The following is a 23,776-nucleotide window of genomic DNA, read 5'->3' on the forward strand; positions in this document are numbered from 1 at the left end:
CAGACTCAATGTGCTTTTCTCTTTACTTCTTAAGTTGTAGGACTTCCAATTCAGCCAGCTTTCAGGCAATTCTGAATGATGGTTGTTCTGTATTTCAATTGTAATTTTGATGTGGTTGTGGGAGACTGTGAGTACAGGCATTTACCTATGCCACCATCTTGGTTCTCTCTGAACATATCTCAAAGTTGTTTTTTTTAATAAATACATTTTATTGATTTTTTTACAGGGAGGAAGGGAGAGGGATAGAGAGCTAGAAACATCGCTGAGAGTCAATCAAGTACATGCCCTTGACCGGAATTGAACCTGGGATCTTTCAGTCCACAGGCCAATGCTGTATACACTGAGCCAAACCTGTTAGGTCTGTGTGTTTTTTCTTTTTTAAAAAAAAAATATTTTATTGATTTTTTACAGAGAGGAAGGGAGAGGGATAGAGAGTTAGAAACATCGATGAGAGAGACATCGATCAGCTGCCTCCTGCACAACCCCTACTGGGGATGTGCCTGCAACCAAGGTACATGCCCTTGACCGGAATCAAACCCGGGAACCCTCAGTTCACAGGCCGACGCTCTATCCACTGAGCCAAACCGGTTTTGGCTGTGTTTTTTTTTTCTTAATAAAATAAACATCTTTGGGTGGGTGGAGGGAGGGGATAAAGGTTTGATAAATGGTGATGGAAGACTTGATTTGGAGTAGTGAACACAGAATACAATACACAGATGGTATGCTATAGAACTACACCTTAAAGCTATATAATTTTATTAACCAATGTAACACCAATAAGTTCAATTACAAAAAGAAAAAGGAAATATCTTCACCCTTTGCCTGTCTTCTCTGTTCCAAATTCTTGCTTTTATTGATTTTATAGTTTTTAATTTTACATAATCATGTCTATCTTTTTTCTTTCTTCCATCACTAAATTGAGAAAGCATTATCAAATACCTCACAATTTCAGTTACCTCTGAACATGAACTGTTAAGTTCTCTATTAATAAGAATATAATTGGGACATGCATGACACCAGCCCAGTGTTAATATGGCTTAAGAGATAGTCTGAATTTAAAAGGACATCAGTCCCTGAATGTGCAAGTATCCTGTTCCTGACCCACCTTTATCAGAATTACAAATATGAATATTGGAAGCCTTAAAAGATGATGAATCTTGGGGTTTTGTTTTGTTAGTTTGATTTTGTTCAACCTCACCTGACAATAGTTTTTCCACTGATTTTTTTTTTTTTTTTAAAGAGAGAGTTGGAGAGAGAAACACCCAAGTAAGAGGGACACATTGATTGATTGGTTGCCTCCTACACACTTTCTGACAAGGGCTGAGGATTGAACCTGCAAGGGAGGTATGTGCCCTTGTCTGGGAAATGATCCTGCGACCTTTTGGTGTGCGGGCTGACAAGCTAACCACTGCACAACGCCAGCCAGGGTTTACGTTTTTGTTTTTTAAATTCAACATACAAGTTATCAGCCTACTGAAAAGGCAAAATTAATCAGGAAAGAGGTTCTCACCAAAAGATGTTAATCACTTTTTTCACTATTTCCAGATGTTTCCTTCAAATAGCTTTCAAAATTTTTTTCTGACATTAGTAGAGAAGAGGTAGGTTTTTTAAAAAAAGGACTTGTATTAGAAAAATTGAACTTAGAGATGTATAGTAAGTACAAATGTAGACTTCAGAAATTTGGGGGGGAGAAACCAAGATGGCGGCATAGGTAAACACCTAAACTGCAGCCTCGCACAACAATTTCAAAAATACAACTAAAAGACAAAACCGACATCATCCAGAACCACAGGATAGCTGGCTGACTGGAAATCCTACAACTAGAAAGAGAAACCCACAAGGAAAATCAGAGGAACTGTAAAAGCCTGAGGTACGGAGATACGGGCATGCGAGTGCGGAGAGGACAGAGCCAGAGAGGACAGGCAGCTGAGTGCCTGGCTGGCGTTCTCTAGCTGGAAGGAGATAAAAGCTCCGGACTGCGCTGAACCCCAGCTCCGACTGCACTGGACCCCAGTACCGGGCAAGACCCAGGGAACCCAGGCTCATACTGGGGGAATCTGGGCTGTAAGGAGGAAACTCAGGGGAGCGGCGAAAGGCAGAGCACCGGAGGCGCGCACGTGAATCCGCACAGAGGACGGACTGATGACTGTGCCGCAGGATTGCTCTAGCGGGAAGGAGACAAAAGCGCCAGACTGCACTAAACCCCAGTCCCGGGCGAGAATCTGGGAATCCCGATTCATTGTGGGAGATACTAGAGTGTTTGGCAGCAGGCGAAACTCGAGGGCGCCTTTCTCTCAGAGATGCTTGCAGCGAGTACCCAGGGACACAGAGACCCAGGAACCTCATAGGGCGGGGCTGACGGGAAGCCAAGGCTGTAGGCTCCACCCTGAAACTCCGGTCAAGGGCATGTACCTTGGTTGCGGGCACATCCCCAGTAGGGGGTGTGTAGGAGGCGGCTGATCGATGTTTCTAACTCTCTATCCCTCTCTCTTCCTCTCTGTAAAAACTCAATAAAATATATAAAAAAAAAAAAAAAGAAATTTGGGGACCAAATTTTGATTAACAGTCACCTGTTATTATTGCTGCTCTTGTGAATATTGTTAATCTTGCTGAAATCCTCTTTCATTTCAATGGCCTCCAGAACATTTGTTTTGGGAACTAAGTGTGCTGTCCAATACAGTAGCCACTAGCTACATATGAAAACTTCAAATAAAAATTTTAAATTAGATCCTGTCATACTAGCCTTGAGTGTACAACAGTTACATGTGGCTAACAGCTGCCCTACTGAATATTTGTTCCTTCCAAAAGATTTTGTTAGGCAACTTTGAGTTGTCTTTCAAAATATCTTCTGGGCTGTTTGTCACCACCTCAACCCTCTCTAACGAGCCCTCTCCTCCAATTTTATTATTTCAGATACATTCTTAGTCTCCTTGCAGCTCCACATTGACCCTTCTGAAAATGGGGCTATGTTTTTACTCAACTTTTACTAACAAGTACCATGCACAAGGAAATGAGGCACATAGGACTTAAGTCTGAATGTTACTCCATGTTTGGTGATATACAGCAACTGTCACCATGCACCCATTCTGCCCATTGAGTCCCAAACTGCCCTCCCACTAATGATGGAGAGACCCAGAGCCACAGGCAGACACATTCGTGACCAAGGTGTACTTTGGGCCTGCAACCTATCCAGGTTCATTTTTCATCATGGGGTTGCATATAGGTATTTTTGTCCAGTCAGAGATCCTTACAACAACATGAGGGCAGTAACCACATGTATTTCTGCAATATTTTTCATAAGTAAAGTGTCATTTTACATCATTAGTGTGATAATTGCTTTTTTATAATCTAATACTAAATTGCTTATAATCTAATACTAAATTATACCAACGTAGGGACTGATCATTGGCCCCAAACTATCCCCAGATGAAATTTGAGTACGAACTAAACATTCAGTATCAGGAAATTCTTGTCAATGTTCTGAAGTCCAATACTGCTTACAGAGGAAAGCCAATTCTGAAAAGCATATGCTTAACTATTTCAATGAAATGGCACCTATCTGCTTTCAAATGCTTTATAGCTAAAATATATTATAGGTAAAGCAAATATTACAAACATTATGTTAAACGTAGGTGATGAACATATAGGTGATCAATGTTCTAGTCTTTCAGCTTTTCTGTATGTCTAAAATTTTCCATAATGAAAAGTTGAAAAATACTATCACATTTTGTTTATCTATTGAGCAGCCCGTGGGCATTTGGACTGTTTGGCTATTATGACTAATACCACATAGATTATTCACATACACTTCTTTATGTGTAGGCTTCAATAGTTTTATAAGCTTAACACATTAATATTTTTTAAAAATGGGTTGTGCTCAGGCCCCATCCAGTAATGCTATTTTTCAAGCCTCAAGTTTAATACATTTCAATAAAACTAGAATGACTAGAATTTTCAGAAAAGGTTGTTCTGGTAGCTTTCTGGTGAAGTGAGAGCTAGACAACATGCCATCTATTTGTTTTGTTTCAGTGTGTCCCCGAGTTCTGCTTTTGCAAATAGTACAGAATAAGCCTAACCGTTTCACAGATGATTAAAGACGCTGCAGGGTCTCCTGACAACTAACAGACAGCTGCTGCTGGGGCTGTAGAGAACAATGCCTCACAGAATATGTTCACTGGGTTTTGAATCTAGAACATAGTATGAGGTGGCTTTTGTAAGAAACTCCCTAGTATATTTTTAAAATCTGCTTCTAGTTGTCTTACTACAATTAATCAGTGCCTAACTGTATGCCACACACTTTTCATTCTGTCCTGCCTTCATCCAGCTCAGACTAGATAAGTGGGCACCGGTGAGGTGGTGGCACTGCACTGTTCTCACCAGAGAGAACAGGCACCTGGGCTATGACAGGTGCACTCTCCATGTCTCTTCTACTCGACTGTGTGGTGCCAACCTGCTCATGTGACTGTCTCTTAAAAAGTAATTCTGGAGACTTTAGGAGTAAGCAATTTGGTTTGGTTTCCTAGTCTGATACCAGTACCAACTGATATGCTACCAAATGCTTGCACTACTTTCTATGAAGCAAGCTGATTTATCACCTATTCCTGTTCATCTACTGAGCATAACAACAGCTAACATTTACTGGGACATAATATATGTCAGATACTAATGGGCTGCTCTTAATATTTTTTCATTCGATCTTCTCAAAATTATACTGCACACAAATACCATCTTCCACATTTCACAACTGAGAACACTGGTGAGTCTAAAAGAAGTGAAGTTGTCTAAAGATGAACACATTACTTCAATTTTTATAAATTGAAGAATTGTCATTGCTTCTTGAATATATATTTTTTACTTTTAGAGATAAAGGGAGGAGGGAGAGAGAAACATCAATCAGCCACCTCCTGCATGTCCCCTGCTGAGAACCCACCAACAAGCCCTGGGTGCATGGGATGACACTCAATCCACTCACCCACACCAGCCAGGCTGTCATCCCCTTTAAATATTAATAAGAATACTGGTAACAAAACCACATCATTTAAGAATTTATAAAAATAAACACATTTTATTTTTGTTTTAGCAGCTAAGATAAAACTACCTTGACCTTTAAAGCCAACTTTCTTTCCTCAACCTCTTTTTTTAAAAAAATATATTTTATTGATTTTTTTACAGAGAGGAAGGGAGAGGGATAGAGAGTTAGAAACATCAATGAGAGAGAAACATCGATCAGCTGCCTTTGACTGGAATCGAACCTGGGACCTTTCAGTCTGCAGGCCGACGCTCTATCCACTGAGCCAAACCTGTAAGGGCTCCTCAACCTCTTTTTTAAAAAATACATTTTTATTGATTTCATAGAGAAGAGAAAGGGAGAGATAGAAACATCTATGATGAGAGAGAATCATAGCTGTTTCTATGTGCTCTTGACTGGAATTGAACCCGGACCCTTCAGTCCGCAGGCCAACACTCTATCCACTAAGACAAACCAGCTAGGGCCTCACCCTCCTCCTTGGATCATGAATTCGTTTGGAGCCAACAACAAAATCCCAAACTGTGAAGACAGCAGGCGTATTTCCCTTCATAAAAATCAAAGCTGAAATGTTCAGCTCTTAAAAAGGTTTCACTGTAGTGTTTCAGGAAGTGGCAAACTCTGTCCTTCCAAAACACCCAGCAGGAAACACCTGTGGCCAAGAACCCAGCAGAGGTTTGGATGGGATGCCACATACAAGGGAGATTTCAAAGTGTTGCCTCTACTAGCCAGTTTGGCTCAGTGGATAAAGTATTGGTCTATGGACCAAAAGGTCCCAGGTTCGATTCCAGTCAAGGGCATGTACCTCGGTTGCAGGATACTCCCCGGTCCAGGCCCTGGTCAGGGCACGGGCAGGAGGCAACCAATCTAGGTGTTTCTCTCACATTGATATTTCTGCCTTGCCCTCTCTCTGAAAATCAGTGGAAAAATATCCTCGGGTGAGGATTAAAAAAGCAAAAACAAAAAACAAAGTGTTGAGACCTTCATGTGTGGCATGAAGAAAAAACATCTTAGTTTAGGAGTGAAAAATTTAAGTACATTAGGATCACTTACTCCAAAACTACATTCTGCAACAGTGTAAGAAAAAAGGCAAAGTGCTGTCTACCTCAAGTCTACAGGCTCCACTCACTCAGCACAATGATCCTCGGACGTAACTGCTCTCCACAGTGAGCTTCCTCCTGTCTTCGGGTTAAGCACAAAAATGTCAAGGCTCTCTCTGGTAATCAACACCACCATCCTATCTTCAAGAATTTCAAACATTGATACAGGTCTGGCTTAATTCTTCCATGTGCATTTAGATAAGACTGTTGTTCACCACTCCAGTTTTATATGCTCTAGTATAGTTTCAAAAACTATAAACACATTGAAACCAAAACATGAAATATAAGGAATAAAAAATAACACAGGGGCCAAAATCCATGGTATGAGGTAGTCAACAGCATAGTTTATATGCACATCCCCCCACCTCACCCTCTCCAGAGGCGAGCTCAGGAAGCCAGCAGGCAGCCACAGCCAGGCCTCTCCAAGACTCCGTGGTCGTCACAATCTAACAGCCAAGTCTGAAACAGCAACCCAAACCAAGACCCAGCGGCGTTGCTGTCCCCACAGTGTCCCCAGGGTCTTCTGGGAGAGTTTCAGGTCCTGGGAGACGAGTGCCGCGCTGGGCGCTCCCTCAGCAGCATGACGCTGGAGGTTAATACTGGAAGCTGCGCTTGGTCTGGATGTCATCGAGGATCTGCTGCAGCTCCTCGTCTTCAAATCGCCCCTCCAGGCTGCAAGGACACAAGCAGCAATGAGTGTCTCAGGGGCTGACAGTGTGCCCACACTCACGTTACCTCAAGCCAGTATTTACCAAAGTAGCCCCCCTCTCCATTTATCCCTAAAAACCAACACTTTCACCTGTCAATCTTTACTTCTTGCCATTCTTTTTAAAAACATAATGAAGTGTTTAAACCATCTAAAAGGTATAGGAAATAAGATAACCTTAATAGTTATCCTTAATTGATTTAGATTTCTTTAATAAACACAACAGGAACGAACTGATGACTGCATACTTCCCCATCCCAAAACCTCCCCTTCCTTCCCCAGAAGTGACTATTATCCTACAGTTGGTATTTATCATGCCTATAAATATTTCTGTGCTAACAATATGTACATTTAAACATATCTATAAGGAGTATCAGCACTGTAAACTTCATAAGAAAAATCATCATACTGTACATATCTTTCTGCAACTTTTTGGCTCAAAATTCATTCTGGCATGTGTTAACATTATTCCATGTTGTTCTAGTTCATTAATTTTTTCACTGCTATATAACACACAATATATGGTCATATGATGATGTATTTGTAGTCTCTCTTTTTTTAATCTTTATTGTTGAAAGAATTACATATGTCCCTCTTTTCCCACCATTGACCCCTTCTAACCTTCCTCCACCCCCTGCCCCAGGACTTCACCACCCTATTGTCTGTGTCCATGGGTTATGCATACATTTTTGGTTGAAAACTTCTCACATACCCTCTCCTCCATGTCATTTTCATTTGCATCTCTCTGATGATCAGTGACTTTGAGCATTTTTTTTCATATGTCTCTTGGCCTTCCTTATGTCCACTTTGAAGTTTTGCCCATTTTATAATTGGATTTTTTGTCTTCCTTTTGTTCAGTTGTATGAGTTGCTTATATATTTATGTTCTCCCATACAGTGGTCTCCCTTTTCATTTTGTGGTTTCTTTTGCTGTGCAGCAGTTTTTTATTTTGTCTGATTTATTTTCTCCTTAGTGTCCTTTGCCCTAGGATATGTATCCTGTAAACATATTGCTACGAGAAATGTCTGAGATTTTTGCCGTCTATGGTTTCTTCTAGGATTTTTATGGTTTCACAACTTACATTTAAGTTTTTATCCACTTTTAGTTTATTCTTGTATCTGGAATAATTTGGAGGTCTAGTTTCATTTTTTTGCCTGTATCTGTCCAACTTTCCCAACGCCATTTATTGAAGAGACAGTCTTGACTCCATTGTATGCTCTTGCCTCCTTTGTCAAATATTGAGCATAATGGCTTGGGTCAATTTCTGGGGTCTCTGTTGCATTCTAACAATCTACATGCCTATTCTTGTGCCAGTACCAGGTTGTTTTGATAACCTGACATCTGGCATTGTGATCCCTCCAACTTTGTTCTTTCTCAAGATTGCTGGGGATGCCCTGGTCTGTTTGGCTCAGTGGACAGAGCATCAGCCTGTGGACCAAAGGGTCCATGGTTTGATTCCGGTCAAGGGCATGTACCTCGGTTGCTGGCTTCTACCCGGCCAGAGCCCTGTTTAGGGCTCATGCAGAGGCAACCAGCTGATGTGTTTCTCTCACATCACTATTTCTGTCTTCCCTCTCTCTAAAAATCAATGGAGAAATATCCTGGGTGAGGGGGGAAGGGTTTAAAAATAAATAAATTTCCCTAACTGGTTTGGCTCAGTGGATAGAGAGTCAGCCTGGGGACTGAAAAGTCCCAGGTTCGATTCCGGTCAAGGGAATGTACCTTGGTTGTAGGCACATACCCAGTAGGGAGTGTGTATGAGGCAGCTGATCGATGTTTCTCTCTCATCGATGTTTCTAACTCTCTGTCCCTCTCCCTTCCTCTCTGTAAAAAAATCAATAAAATATACTTAATAATAATTAATTTTAAAAAGATTGCTGGGGATATTCAGGGTTATTTTTGGTTCCATATAAATTTTTGGACTATTTGCCCTAGATCTGTGAAATATGGTATTGGTATTTTAATTGGGATTATATTGAATCTGTAGATTGCTTTGGGTAGTATGGAATTTTAATTATGTTAATTCTACCAATCCAAGAACATGGTATATCATGGTATATTCTTCCAGTTGTTGTTATCTTCATCTTTTTTTCCAATGTCCTGTAGTTTTCCGAGTACAAGTCTTTTATCATCTCCTTAGTTTTTTCCTAAGTATGTTAATTTATTTGTTGCAATAGTAAATGGGCTTTAGTTTACATTCTCTTTCTGAGGATTCATTATTGTTGTATAAAAATGCCATTGATTTGTGGTGGTTGATTTTGATCCTGTTACATTGGTGAATCCAATTATTAAATCTAGTAGTTTCTTGGTGGAGACTTTAGGGTTATGTACAATATCATGCCATTGGCAAATGACAGTTTTACTTCCTCCTTTCCAGTTTAGATGACTTTTATTTCTTCTTGTCTGATCACTGTGGCTAGTATTTCCAGTACTGTGTTGAATAGGAGTGGTGAAAACGGACATCCCAGTTGTTGTTTTTTTAATATATTTTATTGATTTTTAGATAGAGAGTTAGAAACACCGATGAGAGAGAAACAACAATCAGCTGCCTCCTGCACACCCCTACTGGGGATATGCCCACAACCAAGGTACATGCCCTTGACCAGAATCGAACCTGGGACCCTTCAGTCCGCAGGCCGATGCTCTATCCACTGAGCAAAACTGGTTTCGGCAGATATCCCAGTCTTGTTCCTGTTTTTAGGGTAAATGGATTTAGTTTCTGCCCGTAGAGTATAATATTCACTGTATGTTTGTCATATATAGCCTTTATCATGTTGAGATATGCTCCCTTAATTCACATTTTGGAAAAAATGGCTGTTGGATTTTATTGAATGCTTTTTCTGTATCTATTTATATAATCATAATATTTTTGTCTTGCAATTTGTTTATGTGATGTATCACATTTATTAATTGTGAATATTGTTATCAGCCTTGCATCTCTGGAATAAATCCAACTTGGTCATGGTGTATAATCATTTTAATATATTGCTGGATTCAATTTGCTAATATTTTGTTAAGGATTTTAGCATTTATGTTCATGAAGGATATTGACCTGTAATTCTCTCTCTTTGTAGTCTGTAACTGGCTTTGGAATTAGGATAATGCTGGTCACATAAGAGCCTGGAAGTGTTCCTTCCTCTTGGATTTTTTGGAATAGTTTGAGTATAGATGTTAGTTCTTTGAGTGTTTGTTAAACTCCCCTGTGAAGCCATCAAATCAGGGCCTTAGGCTTCTGGTGGGTTGTTTTAAATTTACTGCTTCTACTTCTTCAGTTGTTTTTGGCCTATTCAGGTTTCCGTATTCTTCATGATTCAGTTTTAGGAGATTGTATTTTTCTAGGTATTTGTCAATTTCATCCATATTGTCCAGCTGGTTGGCATATAGTTGTTCATAGTATTTTCTTATAGTCCTTTGTAGTTCTGTGGTGTCAGCTGTTACTTCTCCACTTTCACTTCTGATTTTATTTTTTGGGGTCCTCTTTGTTTTATGATGAAACCAGCTCTTGGTTTCTTCTTTTTTTTTTTAAGTCTCCATGTTATCTCTCTTCTAATATTTATTTTTTGTTTTTTTTAAAAATGTCCTTCTTTCTACTTACTCTTATTTTGTCTTGTTCTCTTTCTAATAGTTTAAGTTGCAGGGTTACATAGTTTATTAGTAATTATTCTTTTTTTCTTGAGGTAGGCATGTAGTGCTATGAACTTCCCTCTCAGGGCTGCTTTTGCTGTGTCCCAGAGATTTTGGGTTTTTGTGTGTTCATTTTAATTTGTTTCCAGGAAGTTTTGTATTTCATTGGTAACCTATTCATTGCTTATTAACATGCTATTTAGCCTCCGTTTTTGAATGTTGTTTTTACTGTAGTTTACTTTTAATTTCATTCCACCGTGATCTGAGCAGATGCTTGATATGATTTCAATCTTCTTAAATTTGCAGTAACTTGTGTCCTAACATGTGGTCTATCTTTGTGAATGACCCATGTGCACGAGAAGAATGTATATTCTGTAGCTTTGAGATGAAATGTTCTATAAATGTCAATTAAATCAATCTGATTCAGTGTGTCTTTTAGAATCACTGTGTCCTTGTTAATTTTTTGTAAGATCTATTCAGTGCAATCAGTGGGCTGACTGTATTGTTGACAATCTCTCCCTTAAAGTCCTCCAGGAGTTTTTTAGATATTGTGTGCTCCTATATTGGGTGCTCAGTTGTTCACCAGGGTTATATCCTCCTGTTGGATCGATCCCTTTAGTCTTATGTACTGACTGTTGTCTCTTGTGATGGCCTTCATTTCGAAGTCTATTTTGTCAGTGTGAGTATTGCTACCCCAGCTTTTTTTCGTTTCTATTTGCATGGAATTTTTTTCCCATCCCTTCAGTCTCATGTTGTGTGAGTTCTTTGTTTTGAGGTGAGTCTCTTGTAGACATCATATAGTTGGGTCATGTTTTCTTATCCATCCAACTTCCCTCTGTTTTTTGACTGGAGCATTTAATCCATTTATATTTAAGATTATTATTGACTAGAGGCCCAGTGCACGAAGTTCATGAATAGGTAGGGTCCTTAATGGCTGCTGGCAGGGCCTCCCTTCTCCCGGCTGCCTGCCACCATTGCTGGCCGGAGTGGGGCCAGCCAGGGGGAGGGGCCATGGGCAGTTGGCTGGCTGGCCCTGCCCCCTGGTCAAATTGCATATTAGGTTTTTATTATATAGGATAGGTACTCATTTATTGCAATTTTACTTCTATATGCCTATGTCTATTTATTCTTCTTATTATAGCAGTCCCTTTAGCATTTCTTGTAGTGCCCATTTGGTGGTGACAAATTCCTTTAGCCTTTATTGCCAAGGAAGATCTTTATTTCACCATCTATTTCAAATGATAGCCTTGCTGGACATAGTAATCTTGATTTCAGATCCTTGCTTTTCATTACTTTGAGTACTTCATGACATTCCCTTCTGGACTGTAGAGTTTCTGATGAGAAATCAACTAACACCCTTATGGGAAATCCTTTGTAAGTAACAAATTGCTTTTCTCTTGCTGCCTTTAAGATTCTCTGTCGTTAATTTTTGGCATTTTAATTATGATGTGTCTGGGCATGGGCCTGTTTGGGTTCTTCTAGCTTGGGACTCTTTTTTGTCTCCTGAACTTGTGTGACATTTTCCTTCACCAGGTTAGGGAAGTTTTCTGCCATTATTTCTTCAAACACATTCTCTGTCCCTTGCTCACTTTCTTCCCCTTCTGGCACACCTATTATGCAAATATTGTTATGTTTCATGTTGTCCCACATCTCCCTTAAATTGTCCTCCTGTTTTTTGTTTTTTTTCCTCTTTCAGTTTTCTGATCGTGTTATTTTTTTCTACCCTACCTTCTAATTCACTGATCCGATCCTTCCCCTAATCTGCCATGTATTCCTTCCATTTCCATTATGCTCTTTATTAGTGCTATGTCATTCTTCATAGTTACTATCTTTTCTTATGATCTTAAGAATCTTAACCATCATTATTATAAACTCTGTCCGATAAATTTCTTATCTCCATTTCATTTAGCTTTTCTTCTGGACAATTCTCTTGTTCTTTCATTTGGGGGTGTTTTTTTTGTCTCCCCATTTTGGCTGCCTGTTTGGGTTTGTGACTATGTATTAGCTATATCTGCTATGCCTCCCAATCTCTAGTGCAGGACAGTGTCAAACGCTATTTCTCCCTCATTAGCTCAGGCTAAGACTCAAAGCCTCCAGAGACCAACCTCTGCCTGCAGAGCGATTGGATTCAGTCTTGAGTAGCCTCAAGCAATCATCCACCGATTGGGGAGAGGTTTTCCAACTGGGTGAGGTAATTGCTTCTGCCTGGAGTCTAATTGTTATTCTCAGTCTCTTAATGGGCCTCAGAAACTACAGAGGATGGGTCAAGGGATTTCCCAATTGGGTGGGTCAACTGTCTTCCCCCACACTCCAGGCAAAAAAAAAAAAAATCACCTGGAGAGCAAAGGTCTTCCTAAGAAAGATGTCCTCCATAGCATGAGAGAATAACTCAGCACAGAAAACCAGGGTGTCCACTCTGTCCCCCCTCTGCAGGAGCCCAATGTGTGTGGCTGAACACAAAATTTTGTGTATTGGACCTTTAAGAGGGTGCCTGCATTTCTAGCTCTCTCTCCCTGGCATATTGTAACGCTGCTGCTTTTCACAGCCAGTTACGCGGGCACCTTTCTCAGTTCTGATGCTCTCTGCTGGGGGCCCAGTTTTGGGTTTAGACCCGTTCTCCAGACCTTCCGTTGCTTTCTGTGAGAACTCTTTCTACCAGTCTCTATATCTACCTAGTCTCCAGTTAGCCTATACACTGTTGTCATGTTTTTGCTATCACTAACATGTAGCAATATATCCTGGAATACACATCTACTTCTACACCTATAAGTGGGTCTGAAGGCATCTATTCAGGAATAAATTTTGGGGTCATGAGGTATATTCACCTTTACCTATATTAGATGTGGCCAAATTGCTCTCCAAAGTGACTGTACTAATTTGCACCCCATCAATGTTTGAGAGTTACAGCTATTCCACATTTCTGCTAACAGTTGGTTTGCCATAAAATCATCATTCTCACACTGTTAAAAGAGGTCCTCTCAATGTTTATGTCTATCCAGATTTCAAATGCACCCACTTTTTAGACAGTAATTCTAGTTGTAGGAATATATACAAAACACATCGAATTTATCATACCCAGTACTAACCTTGGGATCAGAGCCTTGGATTCCTCAGCAGTCTCTGGACAAAGGTTGGCCAAACAAGCCAACTCAAACTTATGAAGCTTCTTCTGGAGCAACAAGCTGATTAAAAGGAAGAAAATCATAACAAAATATAATCAAAGAGTGATGAATAGGAAATGGGGGTCAAATGAAACAAGGAAGAGAAAAAGTAAAGCACTTGCAATCTTTACGTAATGGTTAGGGCGGTTGCAAAATCCTACTTTCAAATTACTTCGTGGTCCTATTCCTGGGGAACAGGAAGTTAGAACAAAATGAAGGAAACAATGAAAGTTATGAAATCACATGCAGTCAGAGAAGCCCTGCTATGGCAACTTATGAAAAACCACAATATGCCTCAAGGAGTATGCAATGTTTCCCCAGGAATGTATTTTGTTGCTCTCTGCTCTTACCACTCTGCCTTGCTTCCATTAATTTTGTCAAACTCATGATATTAGATGCTCCCAACCGATTAGGTGTTTGATTTGGAGAAAATTCTCTTAAATTCATACAAATAAATAAATAAATACAGACATATCTTACTTTGTACAAATACATATGTAAACTGCATCTTAATTTAAATGCCAAACTGTATAAAACAACAGCCAATGCCATGACTTCTCTACTCAGTGGTTTGAGTGTTGGTCCGTGCACCAAAATGTCAAAGATTCAATCACAGGTCAAGGGTACATACCTGGGTTGCAGGATCGATCCCCAGCCCAGGTCAGATCAATGTGGGAGGCAACCAACCTATGTCTCCCTCATATCAATGTTTCTTTCTCTGTAAAAACTACTAAAAAATCTTTAAATTTTTTAAAAATATATATTTTTATTGATTTCAGAGAGGAAGGGAGAGTGAGACAGATACATCAATGATAAGAGATAATCATTGATCAGCTGCCTCCTGCACACTCCACATCATGGATTGGGCCCACAACCCGGGCAATGTGCCCTGACTGGGAATTGAACTGTGACCTCCTGGTTCATAAGTCGACACTCAACCACACGGCCATGCTGGCCGGGCCCAATAAAAAGTCTTTTAAAAGAATAAATGGCCCTAGCTGGTTTGACTCAGTGGATAGAGCATTGGCCTATGGACTGAAGGGTTGTGGGTTCGATCCCCAGTAGGGGGCGTGCAGAAGGCAGCCAATCAATGATTCTCTCTCTTCATTGATGTTTCTATCTCTCTCTCCATCTCCCTTCCTCTCTGAAATCAATAAAAATATATTAAAAAAAAGAATAAATAAAACAGAGCTCATCAATGGTAAATGTGGTTTCAAAGAAAACTATCTGTTCAGAAACAAAACACTGTGTTTATCACTATTACAAGCATATTAATGTACAAAATTTAGAAAATACAGAAAGGCAAAAAAAAAGTGTGACCTACCTACCCATTTTATCACATAAACAAATATCAACGTATCATCTTAGTATAGCATTCTAGACATTTTTCTATGTTTCAGAATATAAACTCACACATTCTGTTAGTAAATTTCTGTCACTTGAAGCTATTTTCATTTTGTAAATAAAATACAGTAAACTTAAATTTTACTTAAGTTTATGAAGAGGGTCATAATGTTTTAAAATGAGCACGTACTCATTTACAAACAATATCAAAAAAGTATCAATAGCCCTGGCCAATCTGCTCAGCGGTTAGAGCATCACCCTGTGGACCAAAGGGTCTTGGGTTCAATTCCTGGTCAAGGGTACGCACTTTGATTACAGGCTCCATTTCCCACCTCCTGTCAGTGTGTGAGTGGGAAGCAACCAATTGATGTGTCTCTAACACATAGATGTTTTTCTCTCTCCCTCCCCCATCCCATCCACTCTCTCTAAAAAATAATAAAAAACTTATCCTGTCTTTGGGTGAGGATTAAAAAAACAAAAAAAGTATCACCCTGGCTGGTTTGGCTCAGTGGAGTCAGCCTGTGGACTGAAGGGTGCTGGGTTTGATTCCAGTCAAGGGCACATGCCCAGGTTGTGGGCTCCATCCCCAGTAGGGGACGTGTAGGAGGCAGCTAATCGGTGATTCTCTCTTATCATTGGTGTTTTTCTCTCTCTCTCTCTCCCTCTCCCTTCTTCTGTGAAATCAATAAAAATATATTTTTTTAAAAAGTATCAGTAACGAAAAATAATCTAATATTCTTCCCAGAAATAACCAGTATTAATGTTTTCATAGCTCGGCCAGCATGGCTCAGTGGTTGAGCATTGACCTATGAACCAGGAGGTCACGGGTTTCATGACCTGTCAGGGTACATGCCTGGTTTGGGGCTCAATCCCCAGTAGGGAGCATGGAGGACACAGCTGATCAATGATTCCTCTTATCAATGTTTCTATCTCTATCTCCCTCTCTCCTCCACTCTGAAATCAATACAACTATATTTTTTAAATTATAAAAAGGAATCCTAACATGTTATTCCAAAATTGGCCATTTTTCTGTTTTCTTTTCTTAAGCCTCACTAGAGAGTATTTTGTCCATTGCTTTACAGAGAGACTGGAAGGGAGGAATGGAGGAGGGAAGGAAGGTGTTGAGAGAGAAACACCAATGTGAGAGAGACACACTGACTGGTTTCCTTTGACAGGTATCCGTTAAGAGGCTTGGGTAGTGAACCTGACACCCAGGCACATGCCCTGACCAGGAATTGTATAGGTCGACGCTCAACAACTGAACCACACCAGCCAAGCACAACTGGCCATTTTCACTCAACAACATAGTAATTGTTTTCTATGTTAGTACACACATGACTACACATTCCACTGAAAAGTTGTGCCATAACTTAACCCTTTGCACTCGCCTGCTTTTTTCTCGATTCCTTTATTCTACTCGGGATTTAATTTTTTAAATACCCCAGATTTTACAAAGCGCGGCAGTAGAATAAAAAACTGGAGTTTCTTTTCATACAAACTTACTTATTTGGATTTTTTTATATTTCAAATTATTGATGCATTCAAAGAGTAATTTGCGCTCGACATCCGAGTGCAAAAGGTTAATCATCAAATTTCCTCTTGTTGAACATTTCATTTGTTTCCAATGCTTTTTGAAAATCATTGTAAATGAATAGTTGTTTGTGCAGTTGATTCTGTGTGTTTTAAAAATAAATTCCTGGAAGTAGGATTATTGAAAGGTAAGACTGTCGATTGGAAAAAAAATGGCGGTGGAACAGACAGACGTGTCCCGAGCCTTGTCCCGGAGCAGATAGAAAGAACAGCTGAGGGTCACACGGGAGTGTTTGTTGGTGAGTTGAGGGACAGCTATAATCCAGGAGAAGGTGGGGGACTGCTGAACGAGGCTCCCCTGACCGGGCAGCCCTCACTGCTGCTGGGTTCCCTCCAGGAGCCACCGGCTCCGACAAGGAGACCGCGCCATCTTGAAGGGAAAAGTGGATGTTATCGGAAGCCTGAAAATCTACAACTATGGCACCCAACAAACAGCTGCGAACCTCAGAACACCGATACCCAATTGGCACAAACATGCAGATTCAGAGGAGCTCTACACTCCACCACGGAAAGGAGAGAGAGAACTACATAACCAAACACCCAGAGAAGAGAGACCATGGGGAGACAAAGAAACAGCCCCCATAGGAAAGAAAAGCAGGCATCACCAGAAATGGAAGTAAACAAAATGAAGGCAAGCAACCTGTCAGAGAAAGAATTCAGAGAAATGGTCATAAGGTGGCTCAAAGGTAAGACTGTCTGCAAGGCTTCTGAGAGACGGTGCCTTTACAAGGGCTTTACCAATATATGTTCCCACCAGCAATAAATGACAGTGCCCATTTCTCCTACTTGTTATACTAGGTTTCCCATTCTTTTTAATCTTTTCTAAGTCTACTTAGCTATTTCACCATTACTTTGATTTCCTTGAATATGAACATTATTTCATGTGAACTAGACAGTCATTTAAAGTTCTGATATAAATCAAATCATTTTTATGAATTGGGTATCATCTAAGGATATCAATCCTTCTCAAGTTTATTCACACTTACATTTTACACATTGTATTTTATTCGATATAGGAAAGTTTAAATACATTTATGCAAGTTCATTTATTTATTCAATTAATTATTTAGTGCCTATAATGAGACTGACAGTGATGAATATGACCAAGTCCCTACCTTCACAAAAGCTGACGTTCAACTAGAGTCAATCATGTTTCCCACATTTAACGTCTTGCTAAACCACAACTAATATATACATTCACTCATGTTGTCACACAGCACTTTTACGCATTATAGTTTAAATTTAAATCCTTAATTTCTTAGGAATTTATTTTGGTGTAATGTAGAGTTCAAACTTTGTTGTAAAATATTCCCCACTAATTTACAGTGCCATTTTAACCATAAATTGGACACATATAAAATATAATAAATTTGTATTTGAATGTTTCTAAATTTTCTATTGTCTCAATGATCTATTTCATGACAAAGTATCACTATATTATTTCAATTATTGTCATTTTTTTAAAATATATTTCTTTATTGATTTTAGAGAGGAAGGGAGAGGGAGAGAGAGATAGAAACATCCATGATGAGAGAGAATCACTGATCGGCGGCCTCCTGCACGCCTCCCACTGGGGATCGAGCCTGAAACCCGGCCATGTGCCCTTGGCCAGAATCGAACCCGGGACCCTTCAGTCCGCAGGCTGACGCTCTATCCACTGAGCCAAGCCGGCCAGGGCTATTGTTACTTTTTAATGCATTTTAACATCTTACCTAATAATAGACAAACACGTAAATTGACTGTACCTCCCCTACACCACCAGCTAATCAGGAGTGATATGCAAATTAACCCAAAAAGATGGCGGTTAATTTGCATACACAGGGGCTGAGTGACAGGGGCGGGATGCAGGCGTTCTGCCCCACCCCCGGTCTCTCAGGGCCTCTGGGCAGCGTGGGAAGGCGGGGCCGGAGCAGAAAGGGGCTGGGTCAGAGTGGAAAGGCGGTGCTGGCAGCCAGGGAAAGGAAAGCCCATTCTAGCACCAATCTTCGTGCATCGGGCTTCTAGTACACACACACACACACACACACACACACACACACACACACAATGCTGTTGTTTTAAAAAAAATTTTTTTTTAATTGATTTCAGAGAGAAAGGAAGATAGAAATATCAATGATGAGAGAGAAATATCGATTGGCTGCCTCCTGCAAACCTCCTACTGGGGGAATTGAGCCCCCAACCAGGGCATGTGCCCTTGGCCATAATCAAATCTAGGACCTTTTAGTCTGCAGGCCGACGCTCTGTCCATTGAGCCAAATCCGGAAGGGCCAAAATGCTGTTTTTTACAATACAAAACAGCATACATACATACACACACACACACATACATATATATATATGAATGCATGAAAAAAAATATGAAGGGGTAACAACAAACTGCTAATAGTTACTTTGCAAGGAGGTAACTGGGATTTGGGATATGTGAGAAGGTGGCCAAAGAAATTTGGCCTTATAAGCAATTTTTAATTTTGACAAATTACTTTACACTAGTAGCCCGTTTGCACGAAGATTCGTGCAACAGACCTTCATTCACCTGGCTGCCTGCACCAGTTTTCTGCTGGTACCAGGGACCCAGGCCTTGGCTGTGGCCACTGCCTTCTGCCTTCTTTCAGGGTCGGGGCTTGGCCCCGGGCGGTGGCCTTGGGATCGGCCGCACCCAGTGTCCCTGCTACCGATCGCAGGAGCCGAACCCCTGGTCGTTGCCTGCGATCTGTGCAGGCTCCCCGCTGGTGCCCAAGGCCGGGAAAGCCTCGGGCGGAGGCTTTCCGGCCTTGGGCTCCACCACACCCCAACGTCCCTGCAACGGTTTCCTGGTTGGCGTGGTTGGTGGGCATGGCTTGGTTGGTGGGCGTGGCTTGGGCGTAGCGAAGGTGTGGTCAATTTGCATATTTGTCTATTATAAGGTAAGATACATTCATCCTTGAGATGATGAGGGGTGGGTAATAGCAGTCTACCTATAGATGTCCAATAGTCTGGATTAACAAATACTTTCTTTTAGCCCAGCTGGCATGGCTCAGTGGTCCAGTGTCAACTTATGAACCAGGTCATGGTTTGATTCCTGGTCAGGTCACATGCCCAGGTTGCATGCAGGCTTGATCCTCAGTGTGTGGTGTGCATGGCGCAGCCAATCAATGATTCTCTCTCATCACTGATTTTCTCTCTCTCCCCATCCCTCTCTGAAATCAATAAAAATATATTTTTTAAAAAAACGTCTTTTAGCACTCACCTACGGACACTGGCAATGGTCTCTCTGTTTTTGAAACGACTGAAACGAGCTGTGTAGTTTAAAGTTTTCATGAAGACCTCAGAAAGTTCCTGTTCGTCCTCTGCACTCTCATTCTGTTGCTTTCGATGCTCCAGGAGCATGTGAACTTCTGAATTTAGAAGTGTCTCAGCTGTTTCAAACTCTATTTGTGAGAAGAATAAACGTTAGCTGAAAATATTCCTTCAAAGGTGAGCTTCTAAATGTTGATTTTTGCCTTTGAGATTTACAGCAATCTATTGCATTGTTGATAGAATATTGTATTGGTTATATTAGTTCCAGGTGTACAATACAGTGATTGGCGATTTTTATACCTAAATGTGTCCATCCATTCCACTAATTCTAGTGATCATCTGCCACTGTGCAAACCTATCACAATTTTAGAGTCCCCTCCCCCTCTCCACCCAGCCGAAAATCCCCCCTCAGTCTCTATCAGTCTTTTTGTTCATTTTTGTCTTTTTTAGATCCCACATTTAAGTGAAACTGCACAGTATCTCTTTCTCTAACTTATTTTCCCTTAGCATAATACTCTCTAGGTCAGTGGTTCTCAACCTTTCTAATGCCACGACCCTTTAATACAGTTCCTCATGTTGTGGTGACCCCCAACCTTGAAATTATTTTCATTGCTACTTCATAACTGTAATTTTGCTACTGTTATGAATTGTAATGTAAATATCTGTGTTTTCCGATGGTCTTAGGCAGACCCTGCTAGCAGTTCTCAACCTGTGGGTCGTGACCAGCCAGGTCTGGGTCTTGCGTGATTTCTAGGCGCGCATGTGCAGGTGGGTGGGGATTTGACTCTGGGTCCCGCAGTGCACCCCAGACTCTGACAGGAGGGAGATTTTCATATACATTTTACAATTTTTCTTTCATCTCTAACACTTCTATTATAGAGAAAGGCAAACAGCAATATTAAAATATCCCCTCTAATTAATTCCCTTCTAATGTGTACAAATTTCGTGCACCGGGCCACAGTAATAATAATAATAAATGGGAAGAGGAGAGGTGGTTCAAACAGTTTTTTTTATAACTATGGAGAGTTAGGACCCAGACCTCTACCCGTAGCTAACCACAACAACCACTTTTTAGATGTAATCTCTCACACGCACACTATACATAATTTATTTGGAAAATGAAAGGAAATTGATCAGGGGATCTGCAAGTTATGAACCCCCTGTGCAGGTATTTTTTTTTAATATTTTTTTATTGATTTCAGAGAGGGAGAGGGAGAGATAGAAATATCAATGATGAGAGAGAATCATTTATTGGCTGCCTCCTGCACGCCCCACACTGGAGATTGAGCCCGCAACCCAGGTATGTGCCCTTGGCTGGAATCGAACCTGGGACCCTTCAGTCCTCAGGCTGACGCTCTATCCACTGAACCAAACCGGCTAGGGCTCTGTGCAGGTATTTTAAGAGCAACCGCCACAATTCACTAATCCCTCCTCCTATAAGGAAAACAATTCCTTGGCCAGCACCTCAGCTGGGAATTTCCTTGAGGACCCTTTATTGCAGCCACTCATGTTTTATGATAGGGTGACAATTTCAGATGGTATTCTACTATTGTACATTTTTCTCTAGTAAAAAATGGTTTAGGGGATTTCTTTACTTGAGGGAGAGAGTGATTGGGATGATATAATCTTTAGAAAAATTACTTACTTTTTAATTTTTTCAAGAGTTGCTGTTAATTATATCACATAGATGAAGAATAAATTTTATTTGTGGGCAAATATGGTTGTGAAAACTACCACTAAAAGTACTCAGAAGCTTTGAGTCCTACAATTATTTTCACATGTTTGTTTACTTTACATCCCATAGCATAGTCTTTCCTATCTCTTATGTACTGTTGTTCTAAAATACATAATGCAGGCAGTCCTCAGGTTACTTCCGACCCGATGTACGTCGTTAAGTCACCATCTCCCATTTACTTATAAAAAAAAAAGTTCCGTCATTTCGACATATGTACATATATATTTTATGTTTTTTAATTTACCACAAATAAAGGTCAGAAATTATCTTTCTTTTCAATTTTTTTTATTGTTTCACTTAATTACTGCTGTGTGTGTGCTCCATGTGAGTGACGTAGGTGCTTATGTAGGTGGGTTCCGACACGGCGAAATTCACATTAAGTTGCGCCATAGGGACGGATCTCCGACGTAACCCGAGGACCTACTGTACTTTACTTGCCTGTATCAGCTGAGAAGTTAAAGATAATAACTTGATAGGATCTATGATCTAATTATACCCAATTCAATAAAATTCTCATGTGTACCAGATGCTACCTGCTTTTATCAAAACAAGTATTTTCAGAGTATAAAAAGAAAACACTAAAAGTACCCAGAGAAAATCCAAATACAAAAAACTGGCTTAATTTATCACAAAATTAAGAAAACCATTTCCTTCTTAGTTATTACATTTTTAAAAAGAAACATGTATATTGCCATCATGCAAAAAACTTCTGTAAGCTATCCTATGGAAATATTTGCACTTGAGTTTATGAAATAAAAAACTGGCCTGGCTGGCGTGGCTCAGTGGTTGAACATCACGGCTGGATTCCTGGTTAGGGCACATGCCTGTGCTCAATCCCAGGTAGGGGGTTTGCAGGAGGCAGCCAATCAATGATTCTCTCTCATCATTGATGTTTCTCTCTCTCCCCCTCTCCCTTCTCTGAAATCAATAAAAATGTTTTAAAAAAAAATTGGAAGCAAGCTATCTATAGATAAACAATATTATAGTACAACCACTAAGTACTAATCCCATTTTGCAAAGAAAAAAATGTACGTGTATATTTATGAATAAAAATAAATTTGGAAGAATAAGCAACAAACTACAGTACTTGTCTGGGAGAAAGGTTGTGGAGTTTCACTTTTTATTGTGAAAAATTATATAAGCCCTGGCTGGTGTGTTCAGTGGTTACAATGTCAGCATCTGGTACTGAAGGGTCACAGGTCCAGTTCCAGGTCCATGCATACCTGCATTGCAGGTTCCATTCCGAAGTTTCTCTCTCTCTCTCTCCTCCCCTCCCTTCTCTCTCTCTCTCTAAAAATAAAAAAAATATATATATATATATATATATATATATATATATATGCATACATATACATATATATGGGGAAATATTCTTGGGTGAGGATTAACAAAAAATAGCAATTTAAATATAATTTTAATTATATAATTTCGTTATAAATGATTACATAAAGCTTCACAATAAATATAATTACACCATTTTTCAATAAGAAGGGCACTGTTAGGGTTCCCTCCATTTGCTTTGTTTGTCCACACCTACAGGACAAGGCCCGTTAACATCTTAAGCGTTCTCTCCATTCTGGTTTCATCACACTGCGAGCGGAGCTCCCAAACAGCAAACGGTGCCCTCCGGGCCGAGTCTCTCTTCCCCACCGGCCACGGTCCTCCGAACCCTCTCCCCACTCGGCCCCGCCGCCCCGGCTCCGCGGGACAGCCCGGGGGACCGGCCCGCTCCCGGGGGGCCGCGCCCGCTCCCGGGGGGCCGCGCCCGCTCCCGGGGGGCCGCTCCCGCTCCCGCTCCCGGGGGGCCGCGCCCGCTCCCGGGGCCGCGCCAGAAGGCGGGAACTCCCCGCAGCGGCCGCAGCTGGAGCTGGAGCCCGCCTCCGCCCCTCCCGGCTTCGTCCCTTCCCGCCCCGTCCGGGCTCGGCCCGCCGGGGGCCGGTCCCCTCGGGACAGACGAGCCGCGCTCCGCCGGCGGGACCGTCCTAACGCCTGAGGCCCGTCAGGCCCGTCGCGGGGGCCGGTCCGACCCTCCGACCGGGACGGCCGCGCGGGAGGCGGCGGGGCGCTCGGCGGCCCCGGGCCCACCTTTGGGGAAGATGAGCTGCGAGGCGTCCTCCTCCACGTCGCCGGCCCGCGGGTCGCTGCCGCCCGCCGCCATCGTCGCGCCGACCTTTCCGCCGCCGGAAGTGGCAGCGCGGGGCCTCCGGCCGGCCG

At 41.2% G+C, this 23,776-nt stretch overlaps 1 protein-coding gene across 1 annotated transcript; it reads right to left on the reverse strand.

The window, feature by feature from the left end:
* On the reverse strand, nt 1-23,776 carry POLR2D (RNA polymerase II subunit D). Its single transcript, XM_079782070.1, has 4 exons — nt 23,648-23,776; nt 19,778-19,958; nt 13,543-13,638; nt 1-6,798 (listed from the first exon to the last, which is right to left on the reverse strand). Exons 1-4 carry the CDS (start codon nt 23,718-23,720, stop codon nt 6,720-6,722), a joined length of 429 nt encoding a protein of 142 aa, XP_079638196.1. The 5' UTR covers nt 23,721-23,776; the 3' UTR covers nt 1-6,719.

This window comes from Cnephaeus nilssonii, assembly GCF_951640355.1.
Source record: "Cnephaeus nilssonii genome assembly, chromosome: 10".
Lineage (NCBI taxonomy): Eukaryota > Metazoa > Chordata > Mammalia > Chiroptera > Vespertilionidae > Cnephaeus > Cnephaeus nilssonii.